The 11612-nt window shown below is 42.2% G+C and overlaps 1 protein-coding gene across 1 annotated transcript; it reads right to left on the bottom strand.

Annotated features, from left to right (window-relative positions):
- Positions 1 to 849: 849 nt before the first annotated feature.
- Positions 850 to 10938, bottom strand: LOC112958820 (lysosomal-associated transmembrane protein 5-like; the record flags this gene model as incomplete). The annotated part of the gene is made up of 7 exons (XM_026052750.1): positions 850 to 927; positions 1943 to 2035; positions 5015 to 5110; positions 5666 to 5791; positions 6276 to 6404; positions 7075 to 7151; positions 10845 to 10938. Coding segments are annotated over 7 exons (690 nt in total), but the record flags the coding sequence as incomplete, so codon positions are not given.
- Positions 10939 to 11612: the final 674 nt, after the last annotated feature.

The raw sequence follows: 11612 nt of genomic DNA, 5'->3' as shown, positions 1-11612 counted from the left end.
AGGCTAGGAGGGCGAGGTGGTGGAGTCACTCTTTCTGTGAAAGAGGAACTGGAATGCCTGGAGCTCCACCTGGGAGTGCATGATGAGTGAGTTGAGAGCTTGGGAGTAAGAGTTAAAAGGACAGGCTAGTGGGAGACACAGTGGTGGGTGTGTGCTGCAGGCCACCTGGTCAGGATGATGAGGTTGATGAGGTCGTCTACAGACAGCTGGAAGTTGCCTTGTGGYCACAGGCCCTGGTTCTCGTGGGAGACTTCAGCACATTGTATATTTCAGAGCACACACCATTAATCATTATCATAAGCAGATAGGTTGAGAGCTTCATAGTAGTTCATTTGGAATCTTCAGCCTTTTGCTGAACTTCTTCCCTTAGGTCTTCATTAGCTGTTACTGGTTAACATAGCATATTTCTGAGTTAGGCTATCTCAGCAAAAAGTTTCTGCTTGTTCTTCCTCCTCCCCATTCTGCTTACTAAGTGCTGATGCTCCCTTCAGCTCAGCTGCTGACTTAAAAGATATAAAACAGATAAGAATCCATGTCCTGCTGGGAAAAAGTAAGTCTGACAAGAAATTCAGGGCAATGCCTTTATTTTCACGTTAGCCAGATGTCAGGGGCCAGTGATGGGAACTTTTGTGTTGCTGGCTGCCCTGTAGCTCAGTTACTGGTACCAGCTCAGTGGTTGTGCAGAGCAAGACCCCAGCTCCAGCAGTTTACCATCACTCTTTAGAGGCTCCTACAAGTGGGTTGGATTGTAATAGGCTTGATATTGCTATATAGCAAGGGCTTCTCAGGGAGGCCCCAACAGCGATACAAATTTCTTCCCTGTGAAGCTTACTGAACCTCCCTGAGTGGAGCTTAGATTCCTACATAGGGAGGTGGAGATTCCTTGGAAGGCAACTCTACAGCTTCTTCGTATGATGGCAGCACAGCCTAGAAAGAGAAGGTCATTAGACTTGCTCTGGAATCACAACAAGGGTTTCATTTGGATGAATCCAAATGGATTTGATGGATTTGAATGGATCTGGATTTGATCTTAGGCAACTTTATCTTCCAAATTCGAAACAGAGGAAGAAAACTAACTGCACAGGTTGTAAATGGCAGAGGGCAGGGATCCAGAAGAGTTAGAGACACGCAGCACTTTATAACCACTTTACTGGTTGTTCCACCCACTTCTCCCAAAGCATTGATTCAATAAGTGGACCAAGGCTCTGTAATGTCCAGCCTTTCAGCCTTGTTGCATAAGCAAAGAGGTGAAGTTCTGCAGGAAGTCATTCCTGAGAGCCATCATGCATGCGCAGCAGAGGCACACACTGCTGGCAAGACAATACTCACCGTATTTGCTAAGGTTCAGCAAGACAAATGCCTTCACTTAGCTTTCCCTATTCTTCCTCTTTACTTCTCACCTGTCTTCACAGTTTCTCCTATTTTTTAACAATCTTAGAAATCCTTACATTGACTCAAAGCAGCTGGATGCTACTATTAAAGAGATTGTCAATAGTCTAGGTAAGGACATTGATATTCGTGGCTAAGCAAATGGTTAAGATGAAGGGCAATGCACCCAGCCTCTCAGACATTGATCCAGCAAAAAGTGAAGACTAACGATTTTAAGCATGGGTAGTACCATTAGGCACATAGACCAAAGTTCAAGTGAAATTAAAAGTGCATCTCTGGATCAGAGAATAAGAGGGATATACCCTCATTTATCTGCTTTACCTGAAGCCCATGTTTCAGGTTTCTTGATGATTCCTTTGTCTTTGAAAGGTTTTATATCTTTCAAAAATTAAAAAAAAAATATAATTGAAATCTGACCATGAGAACCTGCTGATGTAAAATTGAAGGTTTGAATTATCTCTTAGGCTGCCAAAGAGACAAGATTAAGAACCATCATGCATCTCCCTAGTCCAAACCGTGCATTTTCATTATGGAAAGTAGAGCCTTTACTCACCTTCTCAACTGTTTGTGAGTCAGCTTTCACCTCCCCTCTCTTGCTGGCTTTAACGTACTTAAAGCAACCGAGGACACATTTGAACATATAGGCCTGAGAAAGAGAGAGAAGTCCACCAATGCAAATCAACAACAGCATTTCCCCTTTTGCCAACAGCTGACCACTGCTCTACTGTCACCCTAGAAGTGAAAGCCTTACAGAACAGTAGGTATTGCACGTCATGGCCTCAGATCAGTCTGGACCCTTTGCTAGAAAGGTGTCAACCGCACTTGTTCGGAGCAGTGCAGAGGTGTGAGGAGTCAATTAATAACATTATATACAAAGGACATGCTCAAGACCCCCAAGAGCTCAAGGTCATCAGGAAGGAAAGGGAAACATGTTTTATATCCATATTATTTTTCTGAGCAAGACATAAAGTTCATGTGCTTCAGAAAAAAACCCTGGGGCTTCACATCCCAGAAACACCAAGACCTGCTGGTCAACAAGGACTGACCTGAAAGGTCAGCTCATTCAAGATGAGCAACCCTTCCTTGCACCTCAGAGTTGTAAGATAAAATAAAGGTTTTTGTTTGTTTGTTTGTTTGTTTTTTTAGAAAAATGGTTCAATTGACAGATTGAGGCACAAGAAAATAAGCAAAGTCTGTGAAACATACCACATTAAATAAATATTTTCCCTACTACGTGCAGTGTGGCAAAGTCATGTGCCTCTTATTTTTTTTGGCATAAGACTGTACTTTAAAAACAGTAGGCATTTTCAAAAAAACACATGGAGTTATATGCCCCAAGAACAAGATATCTAGCTTAGGACTTGCTGAAACAAGGACGGCTGTTTCTCTTGACACAAAGCCAAGACAAAGAACAAGGAATGAGTTTTTTGTGTTGAAGGAACCCATCTCACATGGACCTCCAAAGACAAGGAAGTAAATCCAAATGTAGACAACTTTGAAGTAATATTGTAAAAGCCTTCCTCTCTCTAAAACCTGCCCATACACAGTGCAAATATGCACAACACAGAAACCACCATTTAAACTGAACCAAAACCACTCATCTTCTGAAGAAGCTCCAGTAAATGAAAATAAAGAGGTAAGAACTCTCCTCCCCTTTCTTAAACAACTTTGATTCCAGAGGAGTTTGCTTCAGTGCCAATCCAGCATCTACACTGAAATCAATGAAGGAGTTGACTGAAGATGTTCCCAGTGAAGGGAACAAGCATTGTGCCAGATCCCCCAGAAATGCATTACATTAGGAACTGCCTTCATTTCTCAGAGATGCTTTGTTCCTCTTGATTTCTGCATTCTCATCCACCATGGCTGTGGAAGAAACGTTCATTTATATGAGAAAAAGGTTTCTATGAGCAAAGAGCGGGAGGAGTGACTCAGTCCTCTGAGCACTGTTGAAGAAATACTTCCTGCTCAGAGGGACAGCAAGTCCTTGCAGGTCCCACAGAAGAGTCACAGGCAGAAACAGGTAGGAAAGCAGGTATCCAGACTTTTCCACCTGACAGATCCACCTTCTTACTCTGTAGAGTGAGATGCACACTATTTGGGGGAAGAACTTGCCAGCTGGGGGGCAAACAGATGACAACAGACATACAAAAACAACATATCAATGGAAGGGCAATAAAAGCTTGTGAAGGGCCACAAAGCAAGGCATTTTATGGTAAAAGATCCTGGACTCATCAAGCATATTTAGATGCTATTCCTGGTTGTGGGGGGGGGACAGGGAGATACACTTTTTGACAGTGAGTGTGCCAGAGCCCTGGCACAGGCTGCCCAGAGAGGCTGTGGAGTCTCCTTGTCTGGAGATGTTTAAAACCCGCTTGGCCGCAGCCCTGTGCCCCGTGCTCTGGGTGACCCTGCGTGTGCAGGGGGTTGCACTAGGTGACCTCTGAGGTCCCTTCCAACCTTAAGCATTCTATGATTCTATGGGCCCTAAATGGGCCAAATGACCTTTTACTTTCTAAAATATTGCATGTTGTTGTGTTCCTCATCAAAACTTAATCATTTGTCAATCACAAGCTCTCATAAAATATGTTTTGGTTACACATGGGAAAGGAGTGAAGCGACTGTCACTGTGTTCAAAGGATGGAGTTCTCGGTGACTTCTTGTAGCGGAAGGAGAGGAATTATAAGGACTTTAGTAGACCAAGGAATATTTGTGCGTGTCCAGTCTCCTCACAGACTCCAACACAAACAGCCACATTAAGTTAGATAATCTCGTAGCTTGTTCTGGGTAAAATTGCAGCCAAGCACTGTTTTCTATGTCAGTGAGATTTCTGCTGAAGACTCAGAGCGCTATGCCAGTCAGGTGTCAGTGTTATCTCTAGAGCGTATGGCCTGAAGTTCTTGCAAATACCAAAAGATATACTGAAGTGATGCCTGAAGTGCGATCAAATAAGACATTATGCTCGACGATGCCTTGTCTGACCACTTGGAAAGCATGTGGATTTAAAAAAAACCACTTTCCAGCTAATAAGTAGCACTTTTCACTGTGATAGAGTCTACTCAAGTACTTGGAGAGCTCTAGTGTTCTTAGCTGGTCTGAAACCCCTGAGTGAGAACCTGTTGTCCAGTCCATTGAAGCAGGAAGAACAGAATGCTCTTCATGGTGAAGTTTCCTAAGAGGTAAGCAGGATTTAACAGCTCACAGGTTTTAATTAAGTTTCGGGATATCAGTGTGCATAACTCCATTCACATTAGTGCAGATACGGCAATTTGCTTGTGTGGAAGATGTAACCTGCTGCTTAATGATCTAATTTGTTTTGGCATACAATAGCAGAATACTGTCCTGTATTTGTTTCCAAACTTCTTATCTTTCTAGAAGTGAATGGGTAGGAATTGGCTATAAATGTGAAAGAGGCTTTGCTTTTATATCTCACACTTGCAGAAAGATATAAACAACTCAAATATCAAACCTACCTCAGACACTGATGCTATTAAGCACAAGAGAAGGCCAACAAGGCTTTCCAATAAGCCCTGGCAGGTTAGAGAGTGAAGAACTGATTCCTTCTATTCCCCAGATAAGTAAGCTGTATTTCAGCCTTCATGACTCAGCAGGGCCTGCAGGCATTTACCTTGAGGAAGAGGACAGCAATGAATGCAATGGTGAAGATGACCATTATTTTGGCATATTCTTCTTTTGGTAACTTCTGACGGGTTGGCAAGAAGACCTGTGAAAACAGGAGAGGGTCTCCGTCACAAACTCTTATTCCTCTACGGTGTCACACAGAGTTGTGGATATCACCACAAGTTTCTCAGCCTGGATTTCCAGAAGATAGGAAAAGCCCACTTTCTTTTTCCTTCTTGAGAAAGGCAGATCTCCAGCTGCTCAGAGGTATTGCTACTGTTTACACTTCTTTGTTAAAAATTTTCAGAAGAATTTTCAAATGAGAATCGAAGAAGTATGACTATTTAATAAAGATGAAACTCTGATGTGTTTTCTGTGTACACAGGGAGGCTGTATCCAAATCACTCTGCCCTGCAATTTGCATCCTTAGGATTCTTACAGAAAAAACAGGGTGTACTTTTAAGGAACGATTGCATAATCAAACTGTCAGTCAAGAACACCGTGTTTTTGGGAACATATGGCAAAATCCTATTTTATCACCAAACAGGAATTCCGGATATACTGTGAAGAAAGCTTGCTTTGTCATAACAACTGCTGAAATAAACTTCCAAGTGGTTAACAGCATGACAGAAATCATCTAGGCTTGCTCACTACCTACCACATTGTCCGAAGACTTGAGGCTGAGATAGGTTGCGACCTCCATGTATGAGCTACACAGAGTGAGGATCCTCAGACTGAAATCCAGTAGCTGCAGAGCCAAGAAAGGGATCTTTGAATGTCCCTGCTGCACAGGCGAGAAGAGGAAAATGTTTTCTTTAGGGTTATAAGATTATACGACATTTATAGAGTTGCCCTATTTACACAGGGTCTGTGTTTTATTCTCATTTACAGCCTAATATATTTAATTCACTTATGCTAGCTGAAACGTTGACTCTGGAGAGCATGGTGGTATTCATAGCTTATCTCCAACCATTTCCAGCATTGGCACACGACTTCCCCAAAGCCCTGAGAAACATAAAATTAATAAACAGGAACATTCCAAAATGTGGGAAAACAACTTATGTTGCAGCTATCACTGCTTCTCCTTGGGCACACTCAAATCCACCAAGGCTGTGTCCTGTTTCCAACAACAGGCAGTGTAGGAACTACATAGTCATGAAGAATTGTGACCTCAAATAATAATACTTAATTACTAATTTTGCATCAATCTCCATCTCATACTACCCTTCCCCATATCACCACCATCCCAGAAGGAAGTTGTTACCTACCACGTGGCTTAGAGATGACAAAGTAATGATTGCTGGGACTTGTATGTAGGAGCTGAACATTGTTAGGAGGCTGAGGAGAAAGTCCATGATTTGTAGAGCAAGGAATGGAATCAGGAGACGTTCTCTCCTCTGAAAAAGAGGTAAAAGAGTGCTAGTCATTTCTATTCTAAGCAAAATACTGTGAGTAGGTATCAGTATTTGAAAGGCCATGTAATAAGATACTTTAGGAACAAATCCTTTCTTGAAATCTCTGCACCTAATTCCATATACTGCATTGGCAGTTGCTTCAGAAAGTGAAAGACATCAAAATTCATTTTCATTTTTTCTTCCCCATGGAGTTTTCCTAAGTGGCATTGACACTTCATCACAGAACTGTTGTTTAGCTACCACAAAAGTTTTGCTACAAGTAAAGATGGGTTCCCAGACCAAAACTGGGCCAATGGAAATCTAATCCCCACTGTTGTAGGAGAGTTAGAGTTTAACTCCAGAGTCTGACTTGGAGCAGGGGAATGAGGCAATGCCACAGCATTTCTAAATCATAACATTCCTCAACACAAAAAGTAGTTAGGATTGAAATATCATCCAGATTTGGTAATCTTGGCAGTTAGTAGCTTTGCAAATGATCTAACAATCCACATTTTCCTTTTATAAAAGAATTGAGACATTTGTCTACCATTATGATCATCACCTACTTCATACTTCAGTGTTTTCACTAATTGTTCTTCTGGTGCCCTCCTCTACTACCTCCTAGTTCAGAGAGGCCCAAAAAGCTGCTAGATGTTATTTGTGGAGAGCATACCTTCACCACAGCAAGGAGGAGGTTGAAGCTGATGACAAACAGCATGATGATCAACCGGAAACTGGTGACGACATCAGCTAAAAGTAAAAGAAATAAGATATTAAGCTGTAACTTTCAGTGATGCAGTAATTAATTCAAGCACACCTCTAGGGGACATTAAAAGCACAATTATCTGTTATAGAAAGAATAGATGGAAGTGGGAAAACCCTGCAGCTGGCAAGTGGGAAATTGCTGCTTTCCCTTTTTACTGCCACTTTTTCATCTGTTTGAAGTTTGTTTCTTTAGCAACAGAACACTAGGCTGCACAAGCTGTCTGCTCAGGCAGATGGGAGCCAAAACCTTTATTGCCTGGATCAAAATCCTATCCTGAACCAGAGCATGGAGGTAAAATCAAATAGTAAGATAGGAAGAGTGATTTTAGGTAATGATTGATAGGTCTGATTTGGAAATTACTTTGTGGGCTCCAAGACAGATAAGTTAAAAACAGTAAGAGCTGAGGAGAGGTCTGGAAGATATTCGATCAGCATGTGCAGGTTTCAACCACCTACCACTAGTATGGACTTCAGAATTTCAGGGTGAAACATCTCATTGCCAGTCTCTGTAGATGTATGATGTGCCTTATTAAAAATAAATCTATGTGTGAGGAGAACAGCATAAGACACTTCTTAGCCTGCCAGATAATCTTTGTTAACTGCTTTGGATCCAGGAAGATGGTTTCTATGTGCATAGCTGCCTACAGACCAGTTCTCAGGAAGCAATTTTCTTTCTTCTTAGTGCAGCCTGCCCTGACAAGGTCCACTGAAGCCTTCTTTACACAGGATACACACTTGGGCTTTATAATGGTCTGGCTAGTGTGAAATTTTTTCATAAARTTATTTTGATTCTTGCTGGGAGGAAGCAGATCTCTCTAAAAGCAGAACACTGCTAGGTTCCTTATCCACCTCCACATAATGTCCAGTCTTTCAGMGTGCCTCTTCCAACTCACTCTCACCCTTTCATTCTTTGTGCTTTTTATTTGGCTTAAATAGCAGCTGCCTGTTTGAGGTCTCTAATTTCCAAATGCTAGAAGAAAGGGTTTAAATCCAGTAGAAAAGATTTACTAGTTTTATCTTCTTTAAAGCAGCCAAAAAATTCTCTTAGCCTCAGGAAGATCTGATTGTCTGTTAGCATCCTCTCTACTATKCTTTTATTAAATAAATCCAGTGTCTAACKAYATCTCTTCTAGTACCCCTTTCAGCTCTTCCTCCTACTTTAATAAAGAATTCTAGAAATCTTGCTTTAGCAAGCCTGTTGGATTCACAAAAGATTCCAGCTGCAACGAAAGCCTCCGCTGCTCCCCTTTACTCCTTCTCCACTTCTCCCATGAAGATTGCACTCCATCTTCCCCAGCTTTGCCTTTTGCCTAKTCTTGGYACCGTGTAAYACCCTTGGTTAGGGGGAAAAGGAGCTTATTTCASAGTTAYWGGACACACCATGYTGTCWTYAACCAGATAATGCCAACACTGCCATTCACAACAGCAAAATGAGCAAGAGTGGTTCCAATTATGGTTGTCCCAAGCTGAGAGAGAGCAATAGCAGAGAAGGGCAGACCTCCACCCAGGGCTGCATACAGCGTGTGGCAGGACATCAGTGCCCGTTAGATGCAGCAGCTGCAACATACGCAAACTGTCAAGCACTATATCCATATGAGGAGAGTATGGATTAATGTCAGCAAAAGAAAGGACTCAGAAATATGACCAAAAACAAGAAATGGAGCTACTGAGAAGCTCTGGAGACCTTCTAGGGCTGTAAAGGACTTGCCAGCCAGGTTGAGCCTCAGTGGGCAGTGAACGCAGGTGGCAGCAGCAAGGTGGGGAATTTTACATCAATAAAAGATAAAAGATAAAAGGTGTCCAACAAATCCTTAATCTGTATCAGGAAAAAAAGAACTCTTACAGCACAAAAACAGGAAATGCCTTTTGCTTATAGATTGAGAAAGAAAAAACAATCAGGATTTGTTTACCCCAAGGTGATGAAAACTGAAATACAGAAGAGGAGGAGGAAGTCATGGAAAACTGCATAGAAAGCAAGAAGCCAAATCCACAAAGCCCAAATCAAAAGAGACAGGAAAGATGCTGCTGCAGAAGAGACTGCTTGCAACTTTGAAGCTCTTGACAGTCGAAGGAAAAACCTAAGCAACAAGGCAGAAAACCAAACTGGCCTCTCACAAATGGGAGGATAGAGACAAGGCCGTGATTCAGTGCACAGAGGATTAAAGAGTCTTGAACCATGAGGTTAGCATGAGGCCAGCATAAAAATGAAGAGGGAAAAAAAAGGCTTAAAAACAACAGAGACAGACATAAAAAGGAGACCCTATCCTGACAGACCTACTCTCATTAAAATCAAAAATACTGCTGTGATGATACTGAGGAAAGCAAAGTTTTGGAGCTAGATTGGTACGTTGTTCTAACAAAAACCTGGGAAAACTGCAGCCAGCATTCTCCAAAGCAATCACCAAGCAAGTCTATACTATGCACTGAACTGAGCTACAGCTGCAGAGGGGGCCATTTAGACCATGACTCATTGAAATAACCTTCAAACCCACCCAGACTGAGCTGCTTCTGAAATAATGCTGTAGGTGAAAGGTGTAAACTATAACATGAAACATTTGCTTGGTGCCTTCTTAGGAAAATTCATCCAAATTTCCATTTCTTACTCATGATTGATGCTTAATCCCTTTTGAAATAGCCTAAGTGAATCTTAGCCATACTTAATAAAACCCAACCGGGCTCATTTGAAAAATGTGAATCCAGCTGTTAGTAGTAACTTCACTCAGACAACAAACACCTCTGTTTTAGTGCTTTTCACTATGTCTGACTGCTCTCCTGGAGACAGTGAGTCTGGCTGTTCAGGAACCTGATGTACTTGTTTCCATATTGCTCCATGCATGGTTTCCCCCCCTACACAACCTAGGGGAGTGAGGAAGGACACACTGGATGAGCTGGCAAGTCCTTGCTGCTATAGGTTGTATTTCTTTCTGGGAAATTCTTGCAACATAGGGCGTGAAAGTCTCATTTTCAGCTTTCTGAGCWTAGCAGAGAAAGGTTATCTTAGCTTGAAGATTCACACTCAAGAGTGACTAAGAAGTTCTCTGCATTTGTTGCTTTCACCCAGTTTCATGCAAAATTAGCATTTTGACATGACATACATGACATGCTATACATGACAAAGTAATATTTGAGGTTTGGGAGCTACAGGACGTGGGTTGGTGCAGCCCTTGGAAGTGCCCTTAGCTTTTAGGTAGGAGATCCCTACAAGGTGTGATGGGTGATGTAGAGGGCCAAGGGCATGGATGCACGACATAAAGGGCAATGAGGTGGTGACAGCCTTGGGTAATCCACCCAGCTGTGGAGTTCATTGTCCAGAGTAGCTCTATGAAAGAACTGTTTTTTTCAGCCCAATACTTTCCTATAAAATAACTAATGTGAGAAGAGGCCCAAGAGAACGTGTAAGTGATCTACACATGGGGAAAAGAAAGAGAAAGAGAAAATAGCATTGACCGCAAAGAATATTGCAGAGAGAAAAGCAAGGCTGGAGTAGTAGTTGAATCTAGATTTCTAGAGCATAAGCTTTTTTTTTTTTTTTTTTTTTTTTTTCCCCAGGTCTGAGCTCCAGGCCTGTTGACTCTGAATATTCTTTTAGTTTTCTGTAAGGGGGAGAAAAAGAGAGTGAGGGGTACAGGACTGTGGGCTCCCTTTCAACCCCATGTGTGCAGGAGCCCAGTGGCCTACCAGTTCTGTAGTAATCCTTGTCCAGGKCTTTGCAGTAGCCTTTCCCACTAGCCACCTCCAGGGAGTACTCCATCAGGAGCAAAACACTTACAACCTAGGAGAACAAAAGCAAAAGACACGATTTGGTGGGTTGTAGGCCAACTTCCTATCAAAATTTTCCAGAGATCGTAGTCTCAAATGCATGATGTCTCTCCAAGTGAGACAGAATCATTAAAGGTTTAAAATAACTTATTCTTTACACAGAAACACTGAGGCAAAAGTTATCAATTATCACTGCTATAGCTTTCTCTCTCTCTCTCTCTTTTTTTTTTTTTTTTATTTTTGTTTTGTTTTTTCTTTTTTTTCTTGCCAGCTTCTGAAGGAGAATGGAGGAATTACCAAGATAACTAATTGTGCTTTATGAAGCACTGGGCACCATGGGCCTGCACTCCTTAAGGCTGGAGTCCGTTGTCTGTACCACTTCAGGCCACAGGTCTGGGGAGTTTCCATGCAAGTAAAACTAGGAAGCAAGTAGCCACGATGCCAGATAGCCCTGCCACAGCCACCCTAGGGCAATTTCCCCCCTGCCAGCCTGTTCACTGCAAACAGTACGTGATGAGGAGATCAAATGCACTGCAGATCAGGACACAAGGAGTCCAAACACAGAACAGAGCATCAGTCAATGCCCACACAGTCACCAGAGCAACTACAGCCTCTCAGGAGCAAAGGACTTTTCAAATTTCATGTATTTCTCCTTCCTCACCCTCTCACCACTTTTGGCACTATATG

The sequence above is a fragment of the Nothoprocta perdicaria genome, unplaced genomic scaffold, assembly GCF_003342845.1.
Source record: "Nothoprocta perdicaria isolate Ctin4 unplaced genomic scaffold, notPer1 scaffold_906, whole genome shotgun sequence".
Taxonomy (NCBI): domain Eukaryota; kingdom Metazoa; phylum Chordata; class Aves; order Tinamiformes; family Tinamidae; genus Nothoprocta; species Nothoprocta perdicaria.
This window is presented reverse-complemented; position numbering and strand designations above follow the sequence as displayed.